At 19.9% G+C, this 12,168-nt stretch overlaps 6 protein-coding genes across 6 annotated transcripts; 4 read left to right on the top strand and 2 right to left on the bottom strand.

The window, feature by feature from the left end:
* Nucleotides 1–414: 414 nt before the first annotated feature.
* On the top strand, nucleotides 415–1,890 carry DDB_G0287107 (hypothetical protein; the record flags this gene model as incomplete). The annotated part of the gene is made up of 3 exons (XM_632297.1): nucleotides 415–1,086; nucleotides 1,226–1,657; nucleotides 1,885–1,890. 3 exons carry the CDS (start codon nucleotides 415–417, stop codon nucleotides 1,888–1,890), a joined length of 1,110 nt encoding a protein of 369 aa, XP_637389.1.
* Nucleotides 1,891–1,973: 83 nt separating this feature from the next.
* On the bottom strand, nucleotides 1,974–4,114 carry DDB_G0287041 (hypothetical protein; the record flags this gene model as incomplete). The annotated part of the gene is made up of 3 exons (XM_632296.1): nucleotides 1,974–2,576; nucleotides 2,754–3,558; nucleotides 3,696–4,114. 3 exons carry the CDS (start codon nucleotides 4,112–4,114, stop codon nucleotides 1,974–1,976), a joined length of 1,827 nt encoding a protein of 608 aa, XP_637388.1.
* A 206-nt stretch (nucleotides 4,115–4,320) lies between these two features.
* DDB_G0287039 (hypothetical protein) lies at nucleotides 4,321–5,919 on the top strand (the record flags this gene model as incomplete). Its single annotated transcript, XM_632295.1, has 1 exon — nucleotides 4,321–5,919. The coding sequence occupies one exon, from the start codon at nucleotides 4,321–4,323 to the stop codon at nucleotides 5,917–5,919; it is 1,599 nt and encodes a 532-aa protein (XP_637387.1).
* Nucleotides 5,920–6,537: 618 nt separating this feature from the next.
* On the top strand, nucleotides 6,538–8,738 carry noxB (superoxide-generating NADPH oxidase flavocytochrome; the record flags this gene model as incomplete). The annotated part of the gene is made up of 2 exons (XM_632294.1): nucleotides 6,538–7,385; nucleotides 7,490–8,738. 2 exons carry the CDS (start codon nucleotides 6,538–6,540, stop codon nucleotides 8,736–8,738), a joined length of 2,097 nt encoding a protein of 698 aa, XP_637386.1.
* Nucleotides 8,739–8,971: 233 nt separating this feature from the next.
* On the bottom strand, nucleotides 8,972–10,162 carry DDB_G0287037 (hypothetical protein; the record flags this gene model as incomplete). Its single annotated transcript, XM_632293.1, has 3 exons — nucleotides 8,972–9,334; nucleotides 9,445–9,948; nucleotides 10,052–10,162. The coding sequence occupies 3 exons, from the start codon at nucleotides 10,160–10,162 to the stop codon at nucleotides 8,972–8,974; spliced, it is 978 nt and encodes a 325-aa protein (XP_637385.1).
* Nucleotides 10,163–10,782: 620 nt separating this feature from the next.
* Nucleotides 10,783–12,168, top strand: DDB_G0287105 (hypothetical protein; the record flags this gene model as incomplete). The annotated part of the gene is made up of 2 exons (XM_632292.1): nucleotides 10,783–11,497; nucleotides 11,561–12,168. Coding segments are annotated over 2 exons (1,323 nt in total), but the record flags the coding sequence as incomplete, so codon positions are not given.

The raw sequence follows: 12,168 nt of genomic DNA, 5'->3' as shown, positions 1-12,168 counted from the left end.
AAACGAATGAAAAAAAAAAATAAAAATAAAAATAAAAAACAAAAAACAAAAAGTTTTTTTTTTTTTTTTTTTTTTTTTTTTCTCGTTTTTACCTGATTTTTTTTTTTTATTTAATTGAATTAAAATAATTTAGATAATTATAAAATAAAAATAATTTTAAATTAAATCAAAAATTTAAATATTTATAAAAAAAAAAAAAAATAAAAATATTTTAAAAGAATTAGAATTTTTTTTTTCTTTGACACATAATTTATAGTGTTTTTTTTCAAGATATTTTTTTATTTTTTTTTTAAAATTTTATTTGTATTTTTTTTTTTTATTATTTTTTAATCGTTTTGAAAAAAAAATGAAAAAAATAAAAAAAATAAAAAAAATGATCATTTTGTAAAATTAAAAACAAAAAGAAAAAACAAAATGATATCAATAAAAGGAGTGGTGTCACCATTATTATTATTTAAAAATAGTAATAACAATTTTAATTTTACAAAAATTGTTAATAATTTAAATAGATATTACTCAACCACAACCACAACAACCACAACAACCATCGGAAATAAAGAAAATAATGGAAAGAAATCAATTAAAATTTATAAATCAACAACTAATAATGCATTATTTAATATTGCAACAGAAGATTGGTTATTTAAAGAATTTGATTTAAATAAACAAACATTATATTTATGGAGAAATTCACCAACAGTTGTTATTGGTAGATATCAAAATCCATATAAAGAATGTCATCTTCAAAGAATGGAAGAGGATAATGTTGTATTAGCAAGAAGATATAGTGGTGGTGGTGCTGTTTATCATGATTTAGGTAACACTAATTTCACATTTTTATCACCAACTGCTGATTATAGTAAAGATAGAAATACAAATATCATAATTAATTCCCTATCGTCAATTGGTATTTCAGGACCAATTGAAGCATCTGGTAGAAATGATATCATTGTTCAAGGTAAAAAAGTATCAGGTTCAGCTTATAAACAATCTGGTCCTCGTTCATTTCATCATGGTACAATTATGATCAATGTAAATTTAGATTCACTTCAAAAATATTTAAATCCAAATAAAGATAAATTAAAGGTAATTATTTTTTTAAAAAAAAAAAAAAAAAAAAAAAAAAAAAAAAAAAAATAATTAATATTAATATTAATATTAATATTAATATTATCCCACCCTGTCCCCTGTCCCCCTCACCCTGTCACCCTTTGTAAAAAAATAGAGTAAAGGTATTACAAGTGTCATATCAAGAGTATTAAATATGAAAACTATATTACCAACAATGAATCATGAAATGGTTTGTGATAGTGTAATTAAAGAATTTTGTAAAATGTATGGAAATGATAATGTAGAGGTAGAGGAATTGACAGTTTCAGATTTAGAGAGAATACCATCATTAAAGGAAACTTATGAAACCCTTCAAAAATGGGACTGGAGATATGGTAATTCACCAGAATTTGAACATCAATTTGAAAAAAGATTCGATTGGGGCACAGTTGATATCAATATGAATGTTACAAAAAGTATAATTGATAAAGTAAAGATTTATAGTGACTCACTTAATCCAACAATGATTGAAGTACTCTCAAATAATCTTTTAGGTATGAAATACAATGAAGAAGGTATCTCAATTGCAATTGAAAGAACAAAAACTGTTTTAAATAATATTTTAGATTCAAATTCACAATTAGATCAATTAAAAGAATATTTAATAAATTCAATTTAACAAATAAAAAATAATTATTTTTGTTAAATTAATAAATAATAAATTTATTTATTTAATTTTTATTTCTTATTCTCTCTCTGTTCTTTAATATTTGAAGAAGAAGAAAAGAAAGAAAAAGAATAGAGTTATTTCATTTTGATACCTTTTAATAAAAGTGTTGATAATTAATATAAAAAAAAAGTTTATTCTTTTTAAATATGTGTACTTATTCATTGTACAATTTGATTCAATTTTGTGTAGTTAGTTAAATTGTTTTTGTAAGATCATAAAATAATTTAAGATAATTAATTTCTTGAAATCTATATTTCTTTTGTTTTAAAAGTTCCATTCTTTCTATAGTTGTTGCTGTTGCTGTTGCAGTTGTTGCTGTTGTAATATTTAAAGATTCCATTAATTCATAAAGTAATATTTTCAATTTACAATTTACCAGAGTAGAATTGGTTGTGGTAGGTTCATTATAAAAGATAATATATTTTAAAAGTTCATTCATTTGTGGGAATGCTATTGGCTCATTATTATTATTATTTTGAATGATTGATTTTAATAATTGAATTGCTTTTTTATAAAAACTTTGAAATTGAATTGATAGGAACCACATTTCAAATAAAACTTTTTCAAATATCTTTGTTGTTTTTGAAGTTATTTTATTATTTGAAAATTTTAATACTATTTGATCTCTTTCATGATTTAACCTTGAAAATAATAACAATAATTCATTACCAATTATTTGATGATTGATAGTTGTATAATTATTATTATTATCATTATTATTATTATTATTATTATTAATATTATAGTTATTTATAATATATAAAATTACTAATGGTTTTAAATAAATTGGATAGTTCTAAATAATTTTAAAAAATTAATTAATATACTACTAGATTATTATTATTATTATTATTGTTATTATTATTATTATTATTATTATTATTATTATTATTATTATTATTATTATTATTATTATTATTATTATTATTATTATTATTATTATTATTATTATTTTAAATATAAAATTACATACATTTAAAAACCAATTATTTTTATTTATTGGTAAACTTTGATCTAGACATGATTGAGTAAAACAAAAAATTGAAAGTTTGAAATAACTATTTAGTTTGTTTTGGTTATTACTAAAGGTTTTCATAAAAGCTTTTTTTAAAGTTGATAATAAAAATTGAAAAATAAAGTGGTTTTCAATACAAATATTACAAAGATTTGATGCTACTAATTTGTTTTTTAGTTTTTTCAAATAAATTTCATCATCTTGATTATCATTACCATTACCATTATGATTATGATTATCATTCAATATTTCTAATATAGTTTGATTTATGATTGAATATAAAAGAGAAAGAGTTTGCTTAAAATTTAAAGTATAATCATTACTTGTTGTGATATTACTTTTGTTTTTGTCATTACTGGAATAATATAATATATTATCATTTATTGTAAAGTTTTTATGATTATCATTGATGTAAATCGTTGGTTTTTGTAAATTTATTTTAATTAAATCATTTAATAAATTATTATTATTATTATTATTATTATTATTATTATTATTATTATTATTATTATTATTATTATTATTATTATTATTAATTTTCATATAATTTGGTAATGTGGATTTGATTAGATTATTATTATATATCTCTGTTATACTTTCATTTGAGTTTATTAAAATACTTGATATTTCATTTTGAAGATCAATGTAATTAATACCAAATGAGTTTAATATTTCATATGTACTTTTCTGTGTTTGATTTAGTGGTAATGTTTTATTTGTATCATCTATTGATTCAATCTGTGATTTTCTTAATATTAATTTACTAAATAAATAATTTATAAATTGTTTTAATCTTTTTTTTTATTTTTTATAAATTTATTTGAAAAAAAAAAAAAAAAAAATAGTTAGGATCAGGAATAATTTAATTAAAAATTGTTGACAATACTATATGATACTTACAAAATATCTTTTTGAACAATTGAATCTTTAGTTTTATCAAATAACACAGCTAAAATATTTTTAATTGAATATGATATAGAGTTTAAAATATTAATCATATCATTATCATCATCATCATCATTATAATTATTACTATTATTAATTACAAGTGAGAATAATGAAATTGAAGTTATATTATTTAAAAAATGAATTAATGATTTGAATTCTTTCTCTACTTCTATTATGTCTATATTTTTAATTATATTTAAAAGACTATTTAATAGTTTATCTAATGATTTAATATCATTATCTTCAATGTTTATAGATGAATTTGTATTATTATTAACCCATTTATTTGATTTTTTATATAGATTTTCTAAAATTTCATTGGTATCGGTGTATTTTCTATTGACCACCGATCTAGTGTTGAAATTTAACATTTAGTGGTGTTTTTTTTAATAATAAAAATTTTTTTTTTTTTTTATTTTTATTTTTATTTTTTTTTTTTTTAATTTTTTAATTTATTTTTTTAATTTATTTTTTTTATTTTTTATAAATTATGAAAAACAAAGAAAAAGAAATTTTATTTTGGAGAGTTTATCATAATGTATTTATTAGAAATTTAATATTTTACCATTTAAAAACAATGGTTATAATATTTGAAAATCAAGAAAATAGATATTTGGGTAATAGAACTCCATTTAAATTTATGAATAATATTGGTAAACTTTCAAAAAAGAAACAATGGTCTTTATTAAGATATAAATTAAATTGTATTTGTTTTGATGATAATAATAATGGAAATAGTAAAAAAAAAGTAGAAAAATTAGAAAAAGAAAATCAAGAAGAAAATCAAGAAGAAGAAGAAAATCAAGAAGAAAATCAAGAAGAAAATCAAGAAAATCTTGAATTTTTAAGATTAAAAAGAAAAGATTTATTATTATTTTTTAATTATTGTGATGATATTTCTTTATTCGAATTATTGTTTGAAAAGAAATCAAAAGAAATCCAATTTTCAAATTCAACGCAATTCATTTTAAATGTATTATCAAGTAATTCAATTACAAATTGCACACCAATAATTTATTTCTTATCAAATAAACAATACCAAATGTCATTAAAATCCATCCAAGAATCAGATCCATTCATAATAATAAATCATTTTTTAAAATATTCAAAAACAGAAAAAGATATAAATTATTTAGAATTACTATTATCATTACATAATCATAAAGTTCACCCACTTCAACTTTTAAAAAATAGTCAAAATTTTTATCAAATTGCAATTGACAATAAATGTTTTAAATCTTTAGAATATCTTATTATTAATAATAATAATAATAATTTACCATCACCAAATGCATCAACTATTCGAAATATTATAAATTATTTTATTAAATCATTAGAAAAAGATGATGATCAAATGAATATGAAATACCTTTCTTTATTTAAAATTTATTTAAAGAATAATATTGATTATAAATCATTTATATCGAAATGTAATAATAGTGATATCAACAGTACCAATGTTTTATTATCATTTAGAATTTATAATATTTGTATAGATTTAAATGATTTACAATCAATTGAAATGTTTTTAAAAGATGGATTATTAGCACACATTGGTAATATTAAAAAAGTAATATTAAATGAGAATCAAGAAGCTCTATCAATTTTCCTACAACCAACTTATTCCAATAATGCAAATCTATTAAATAACCAATTAAATGAATATTATTTACTATTTGAAGGTGTTTGGAGAATTCAAAATCAAACTAAAATGAAATCAATGTTTCAAATATTATTAGATTCTAAAATATATCCAAGCTCTTTTGATCCACTTGCAGAGTTTAAAAAATATCAACAACAACCACCACAACAACAACCACAACTATTAAAACCTTTAAATAATTATTTAAATTATTTACAAAGACCTTTAATAATTAATTATCAATCTTTAAAGATTGATACTAAAACCTTAGTTGAAGATGAAGAGATTAATATCCTTCAAATGATAAAAGAAGGTAATGTTTATCCAGCTTTAAATTTACTTTCTAAATATTCAACAACAACAACAACAAAGTTTAAACCATTTTCTTTAGAGAAAAGTGAAACTTCCAAATTAATTAAATATTATAATTTTGAGGTAATACAAATTTTATATCCTTTCTTTAGTTCAAATTTCAACCACTTTATTTTTGTTAAAAAATATAAAAGGTATGACCTTATTCCATTATTTAAATAAATAAATAAAAAAATTAAAAGTAATAAAAAATTAATTATTATTATTAAATAAAAAAATAAAAAAATAAAATAAAACAATTCAATTAAATTTTTTTTTTTTTTTTCAAATAAAATTTATTATTAACTAATTCTAAAAAAAAAAAAAAAAAAAATAAAAAAAAAATAAATTCTTAGATTATAATATTAGAATCCGTTGCTATATTTTAAAAGGGGACAAGTGATTATCAAATTATTTTTCCCCATCCACACCGTTTTTGTTTTTTTTTTTTGTTTTTTTTTTTTTTTTTTTTTTTTTGCGGAGGCTTTATGGGGGTTAAGTGTTTTTTTATTTGAAAAAAAAACAAAAATAGCGAAGTGGATCAAAGAAAAAACAGACTTTAAGACCCTAATATAACAAAAAAATTAATATCTAGTCACAATTTGACATATTTGACAATTTTATTTTTAAATTTAATTAAATTCTTTTTTTTTTTATTTAATTTTATTTAATTTATTTAATTTTATTTTATTTTTTTATTTTTTTTTTTTAATTTTTTTTTTTTTCTTGGTCTATAAATAAATTTTTTTTTTTTTTTTTTATTTTTAAAAATACTTTTTATTGTTTAATAAAACCAAAATTATGAATGAAAAAAAAGAATTACAACAAGAATTAGAATTACAAGAATTTCAAACACCAAAAAATCAACAATTAGAAAAATTACAAGAACCAAATGGAGAAATTAGTTCAACTGGTAATGAAACTTCCGAAAGTGGTATAAGTTCACCACCAATTTCTCAAAATGATAATAGTAATAATGAAAATGAAAGTTTAAATATAACTCCAAATAAACCATTTGTTTCAATGCAAGAGGAATTACAAAATTTAGATATTGAAAATATTCCAATTCCGCCAACCATTCAAACTCCAAAAATTTATAAAAACACCAATAATTTAATTCATAGTAAAAATAATCTTTCACTTCCAATAAGTTTATCACAAGAAAATATTGTAAAATTAGATAAGGTTGATATTGAATCAAATGATCAAGTTAATTCAAACACCGATAATAATAATAATACCAATAATAATAATAATACCAATAATAATAAAAATGAAAAAATTGGATTAAGAAGTAAAATTTTTAAATCAAAAATTTTTATTAAAATTCGTGGTTGGTGGTGGCATAGAGGTATTTCAACATATATTATGCTATTTTATATTGCATTAAATATTGGTGTTGGTGTACATATGTTTTATAATATGTATCATAGTGATATTTTTAAATTTTTAGGATTATCATTTTGTTTTTCAAGAACTGCTGCTAGATTAATTAATTTAAATTCTGCTGTTATTTTATTACCAGTTTTGCGTAATTTCCTATCATGGTTAAGAGGTACAATCGTTAATAATTATATACCAATTGATAAGCATTTAAATTTCCATAAATTATGTGCATTTATGCTTTTTTGTTGTACAATTATTCATTGGTAAGTTTTTTTATTAAAAAAAGGAGGGTTTTCTATCATACAAACTACCACTCCCCAACCTTCTCTCTTTATTTTACATATTAATTAATTTTTTTTTTTATTAGTGTTGGTCATTATATTAGTTTTAAAAAAATTAATGATGATGTTTTAAAAATTGATGATGGTAAAAGTGTTGCAGGTGATTATTTAAATATTAATATTAATAATTTTCCAGATGAAAAATATTTATTTTTTAAATCAGTACCAGGTATTACTGGTCATATAATGTTGTTAATATTAATATTAATTGTTTCATCATCAATGTGGAGAATTAGAAGACCAATGTTTGAAATATTTTGGTATGTTCATCATTTATTTATACCATTTTATATTTTATTATGTTTTCATGGATATTCAAAAATTTTAAAAAAAGATCCACAATCATGGATGTGGATAATTGCACCATTCATTTTATATTCAATTGAAAGGTTAATTAGAATTGCTAGAAGTAAAAAGAGGGTAATTCTAGAGAAAGCAATTATGCATCCAAGTAAAGTATTAGAACTTAGAATGAAAAGAGATAATGATAATTTTAATTTTAAACCAGGTCAATATCTTTATTTAAATTGTCCATCCATTGCATACCATGAGTGGCATCCATTCACAATAACATCGGCACCTGATGATCCATTCATATCAGTGCATATTAATATTGTTGGTAATTGGACTAGAAAATTATTTAAATTACTTAATCCTGATAATAAATTAGGTTTGATTCAAGAGGACCTTAAATCCACCCAAAATAGGGGTAAACGTAGAATTTTGAAAATTGATGGTCCATTTGGTGCACCAGCTGAAAACTTTTTCAAATATCGTAATTTAGTATTAATTGGTGCTGGTATTGGTGTTACACCATTTTCAAGTATTTTAAGACACCTTAAAAATCAAAATGATAAACAAACCAATGCTGATGAAAATCATTTAAAAATTAATAAAATTTATTTCATTTGGATTAGTAGACAAAAGAATTCATTTCAATGGTTTACTGATATTTTAGCAGAATTGGAAAATGATGAAAGAATCGATAGTATCTTGGAAATTCATATATTTTTAACAGGTGCTTTAGAACTTGATGATTATGCAAAAATTAAAAATGCTCAAAAATGTCACATTACAAATTTACATTCAAAAACTTTATTTGGTAGACCAAATTTTCGTTCAATCTTTAATCAATTAACTCAACTTCATCAAAGAGAGAAAATTGGTGTATTCTATTGTGGTAATAAAGCATTAGGTAAAAATATCATTAAAAATTGTAATAAATTTAATGGTAAAAATAATTGTCATTTAATATTTCATAAAGAAAACTTTTAATAAAATAATTTATTTAAATAAAAAAAAAAAAAAAAAAAAATAATAATAATAATAATTTGCTTAAATTTATTTGTAGTGCTTTCCAATTTCCTTAAATAAAAAAAATTCAAATTTTGGTGGAAAGTAAATTAAAAAATACCCCCCTCTATTTATTTGTATTTTAAAAATAAATAAAAAATAAAATATATGTTTAATTTTATTTTTTTTTTTTTTTTTAAAATTTAATTAATTTTTTATTGCATTGGTTTATTTGTTGGAGGAACATTATTGTTAATATTCTCTAAAATTATGTTTAAGATATCATGAATGCTAATAACACCAATTGGTTTTCTTTCTTCATCTATAATGTAGACACGATGAATATTAGCAGCAACCATTCTTGTGATAATATTAGCCAAAGAATCATTCATATGACAAGAAATTGAAGGATTAACAGCTTTGTAATCTTGTTGACGAACTTTTGAAATGAATTCACCAACTGAAAGGTATAAATTTTCAAATACTCTAGTTTCATTTAACAATTCTTTTAAATCTCTTGCACTAATATTTGCAATAATATGTCCTTTTTCATCATTTACTGCAATACCATTTACTTTCTAAAAATTAAAAAAAAAAAAAAAAAAAAAATTATTATTATTACTTAATACTTTTTTTTTTTTTTTTTTTTTTTTAAAATATATATAATTATAATTATTAAAAAACTTACATTATTTGCCATTAATTCAAAAGCTTCTAAAGCTCTTTTATTGAAATCAATTGAAATTACTTTTTTTTCTTTAAAACCTAAATCTTTAATTGATTTTAAAGACCATTTACCAAGTTGTTCAATGTTTTTTCCAAGATAAGAGAGGATGGCAGATTGAGTGATTAGATTAACGATTTGAGCACCTTCACCATTAACATTGTTTTCAATTACTGGTACTCTATTAATTTGATTCTTGGTCATAACAGTGATTGCTTCTAATAATGATGCACCTTTTACAACTGGTATGAAAGGATTACGTTGTGATAGATCCGTTACATAGGATGCATATGTGTGATTGAATAAATCTTCCCTTTCCAAGAATGAATAATAATCATTACCTAATAAATCTGTATGATTTATAATTTGAACAACACAATTAACAATATCAACATAATCTACAAGTCCAATTGGTCTATTTTGTTCATTTAATACTGGCACTGATAAAATTCCATTCTTTGATAATGTCTAATAATATTATAAAAAAAAAAAAAAAAATGAAGTTAGTATTTTTTTTTTTTTTTTAGGAATGAAAAAAAAAAGATAATAAAAACAAAAAAAAAAAACCTACTTTAAATACTGTTGGAATTGAATCTGTATTTCTAACAGTAATCATATCTTTAGATTTTGGTGAATTTCTTAATTCATCTACTGTAATATTTGATAATAAATTGAATGCCATTTTCTATTTATTTATTTATTTATTTATTATTTTATTTTTTTTATTTTTTGTTTTTTTTTTTGGACTAGGATATTTATTTATTATTTACACTTTAAGGAAAAAAAAATATAAAAAAAAAAAAATAAAACTTTAAATTTGTAAAACATTTTTAAAAAAAAAAAATAAAATAAAATAAAAATAAATAAAATAAAAAAATTACTCAATTTAGAAATTTCCAAATTTTAATTTAGAAAAAAAAAAAAAGGAAAAAAATTAAAATTAAAAATAAAAAAAATAAAAAATAAAAAATAAAATAAAAAACAAAAAATTATAAAAAAAAAAATTAAAAAAATTAAAAATAAAAAAATAAAATTAAAATAATTATAATATGAAATTTAATAGATCTATTTTAAAACTCTTCTAAGATCTATATTTGATTATAAAATAAATAAAAAAGAAATATGAATTTATTAATTAAAAATTTTATTAAAAAAAATAATTATAAAAATTATCATTAATTCTCATAAAAAAAAGAATTTTGATATTTCTTTGAAATTTTTTTTAATTTTTTTCATTTACAATTTTTTTTTTTTATTTTTTATTTTTTATTTTTTTTTATTTTTTAATTTTTAATTTTAATGATGAACAGTGATAAAAAGAAATATTTTAATAATAATAATCAAAATCAAGACTTTGATTTACCAAACTTTGATGCAAATTATAGAGATTTAGATTATGAAATAAGTGATTCACAACAACAATCTGTTAATAAAAACAATAAAAGCAATAATAATAATAATAGTAATAATAATAACCAAAAAATAAAAATAAGTAATTTATCATATATCAATAAAAATAAAATAAATAATAATAATTCATTTGAAAATTTTAAAAATGGTGAAGATGATGAAATGAGAGGAGGAAATGTCAATACCTCTGATGAATCAATTGAATCTGATAATCAAATTGGTGATAACAATACAACTAGTAGTAGTTTTAATGATAATTATTGGTCAAAAATAAAACCAAAACCAATACAACCAATACAACCACTACAACCACTACAACCACTACAACAACAACAATCACCCCAACAACCTAAACATATTGTAGGAGGAGGAGGTAGTAATATATTTAAATCACCTTTAAAAACTGATTATAATAAAAAAGATATCGATTCATTTCAATGGGATCAATATGAAAAACAACAATTTAATCAAAATATATTGAATGATAATCATTCTTCTAGTAGTTTTAATGGTGGTAGTGGTGCAACATTTCAAGATTTTAAATCAAAATTAACCTCACCATTTAAACAATCTTTAAACAGCAATCAGTCTCCAATAAAATCAAAATGTAGGTTTTTTTTTTTTTTTTTTAAAACTTTTGTTTCCTCAATACTGACCTATTATTATTTAGATACCCCAAAGAAAGCTTTTCCTCAAGCTAAAGGTTTAGTATTCGAAGATGATGATATATTCAATGAATCAAATAATAATATCAACAATTTTAATAGATCCATTCAACAACAACAACGAAATAATCAACAGCAACAACATAGTCAACAGCAACAACATAGTCAACAGCAACAAAATAACAAAAGACCAATTGGTATTATGCAAACCAATAATTATAGTAATAATAATGATAATGGCTATAATAAAAATAATAATTATATTAGTAGTAGTTATGATGATTATATAAACCCGACCCAATCTAGTATTTCATTAACACCAACTCAAGATGCAAATAGATATTACTTAAATAATAACAAAAATAATGATGTCAATACCATTGATAGTCCTATTATAATAGATAATCATCAGAAGCCAGCACAGAATAAACAAAATCAAACAAACAAACAAAAAGAAAAACAAATATTAATTGTAAATAATCAATCAAACCCATATAATGATAATGTATTTAATTTTTCAAAGAGATCAGATAGTTTTAAAGAAGATAAAAAGCACTTTGGTGCAATGTTGAGAGATTCTTCTCAATATTACTCGAACAACAACAACAACAAT

Source organism: Dictyostelium discoideum (assembly GCF_000004695.1).
Source record: "Dictyostelium discoideum AX4 chromosome 4 chromosome, whole genome shotgun sequence".
Lineage (NCBI taxonomy): Eukaryota > Evosea > Eumycetozoa > Dictyosteliales > Dictyosteliaceae > Dictyostelium > Dictyostelium discoideum.
Note: the sequence above shows the minus strand (reverse complement) of the source record. Positions and strands in the feature narration are given on the sequence as shown.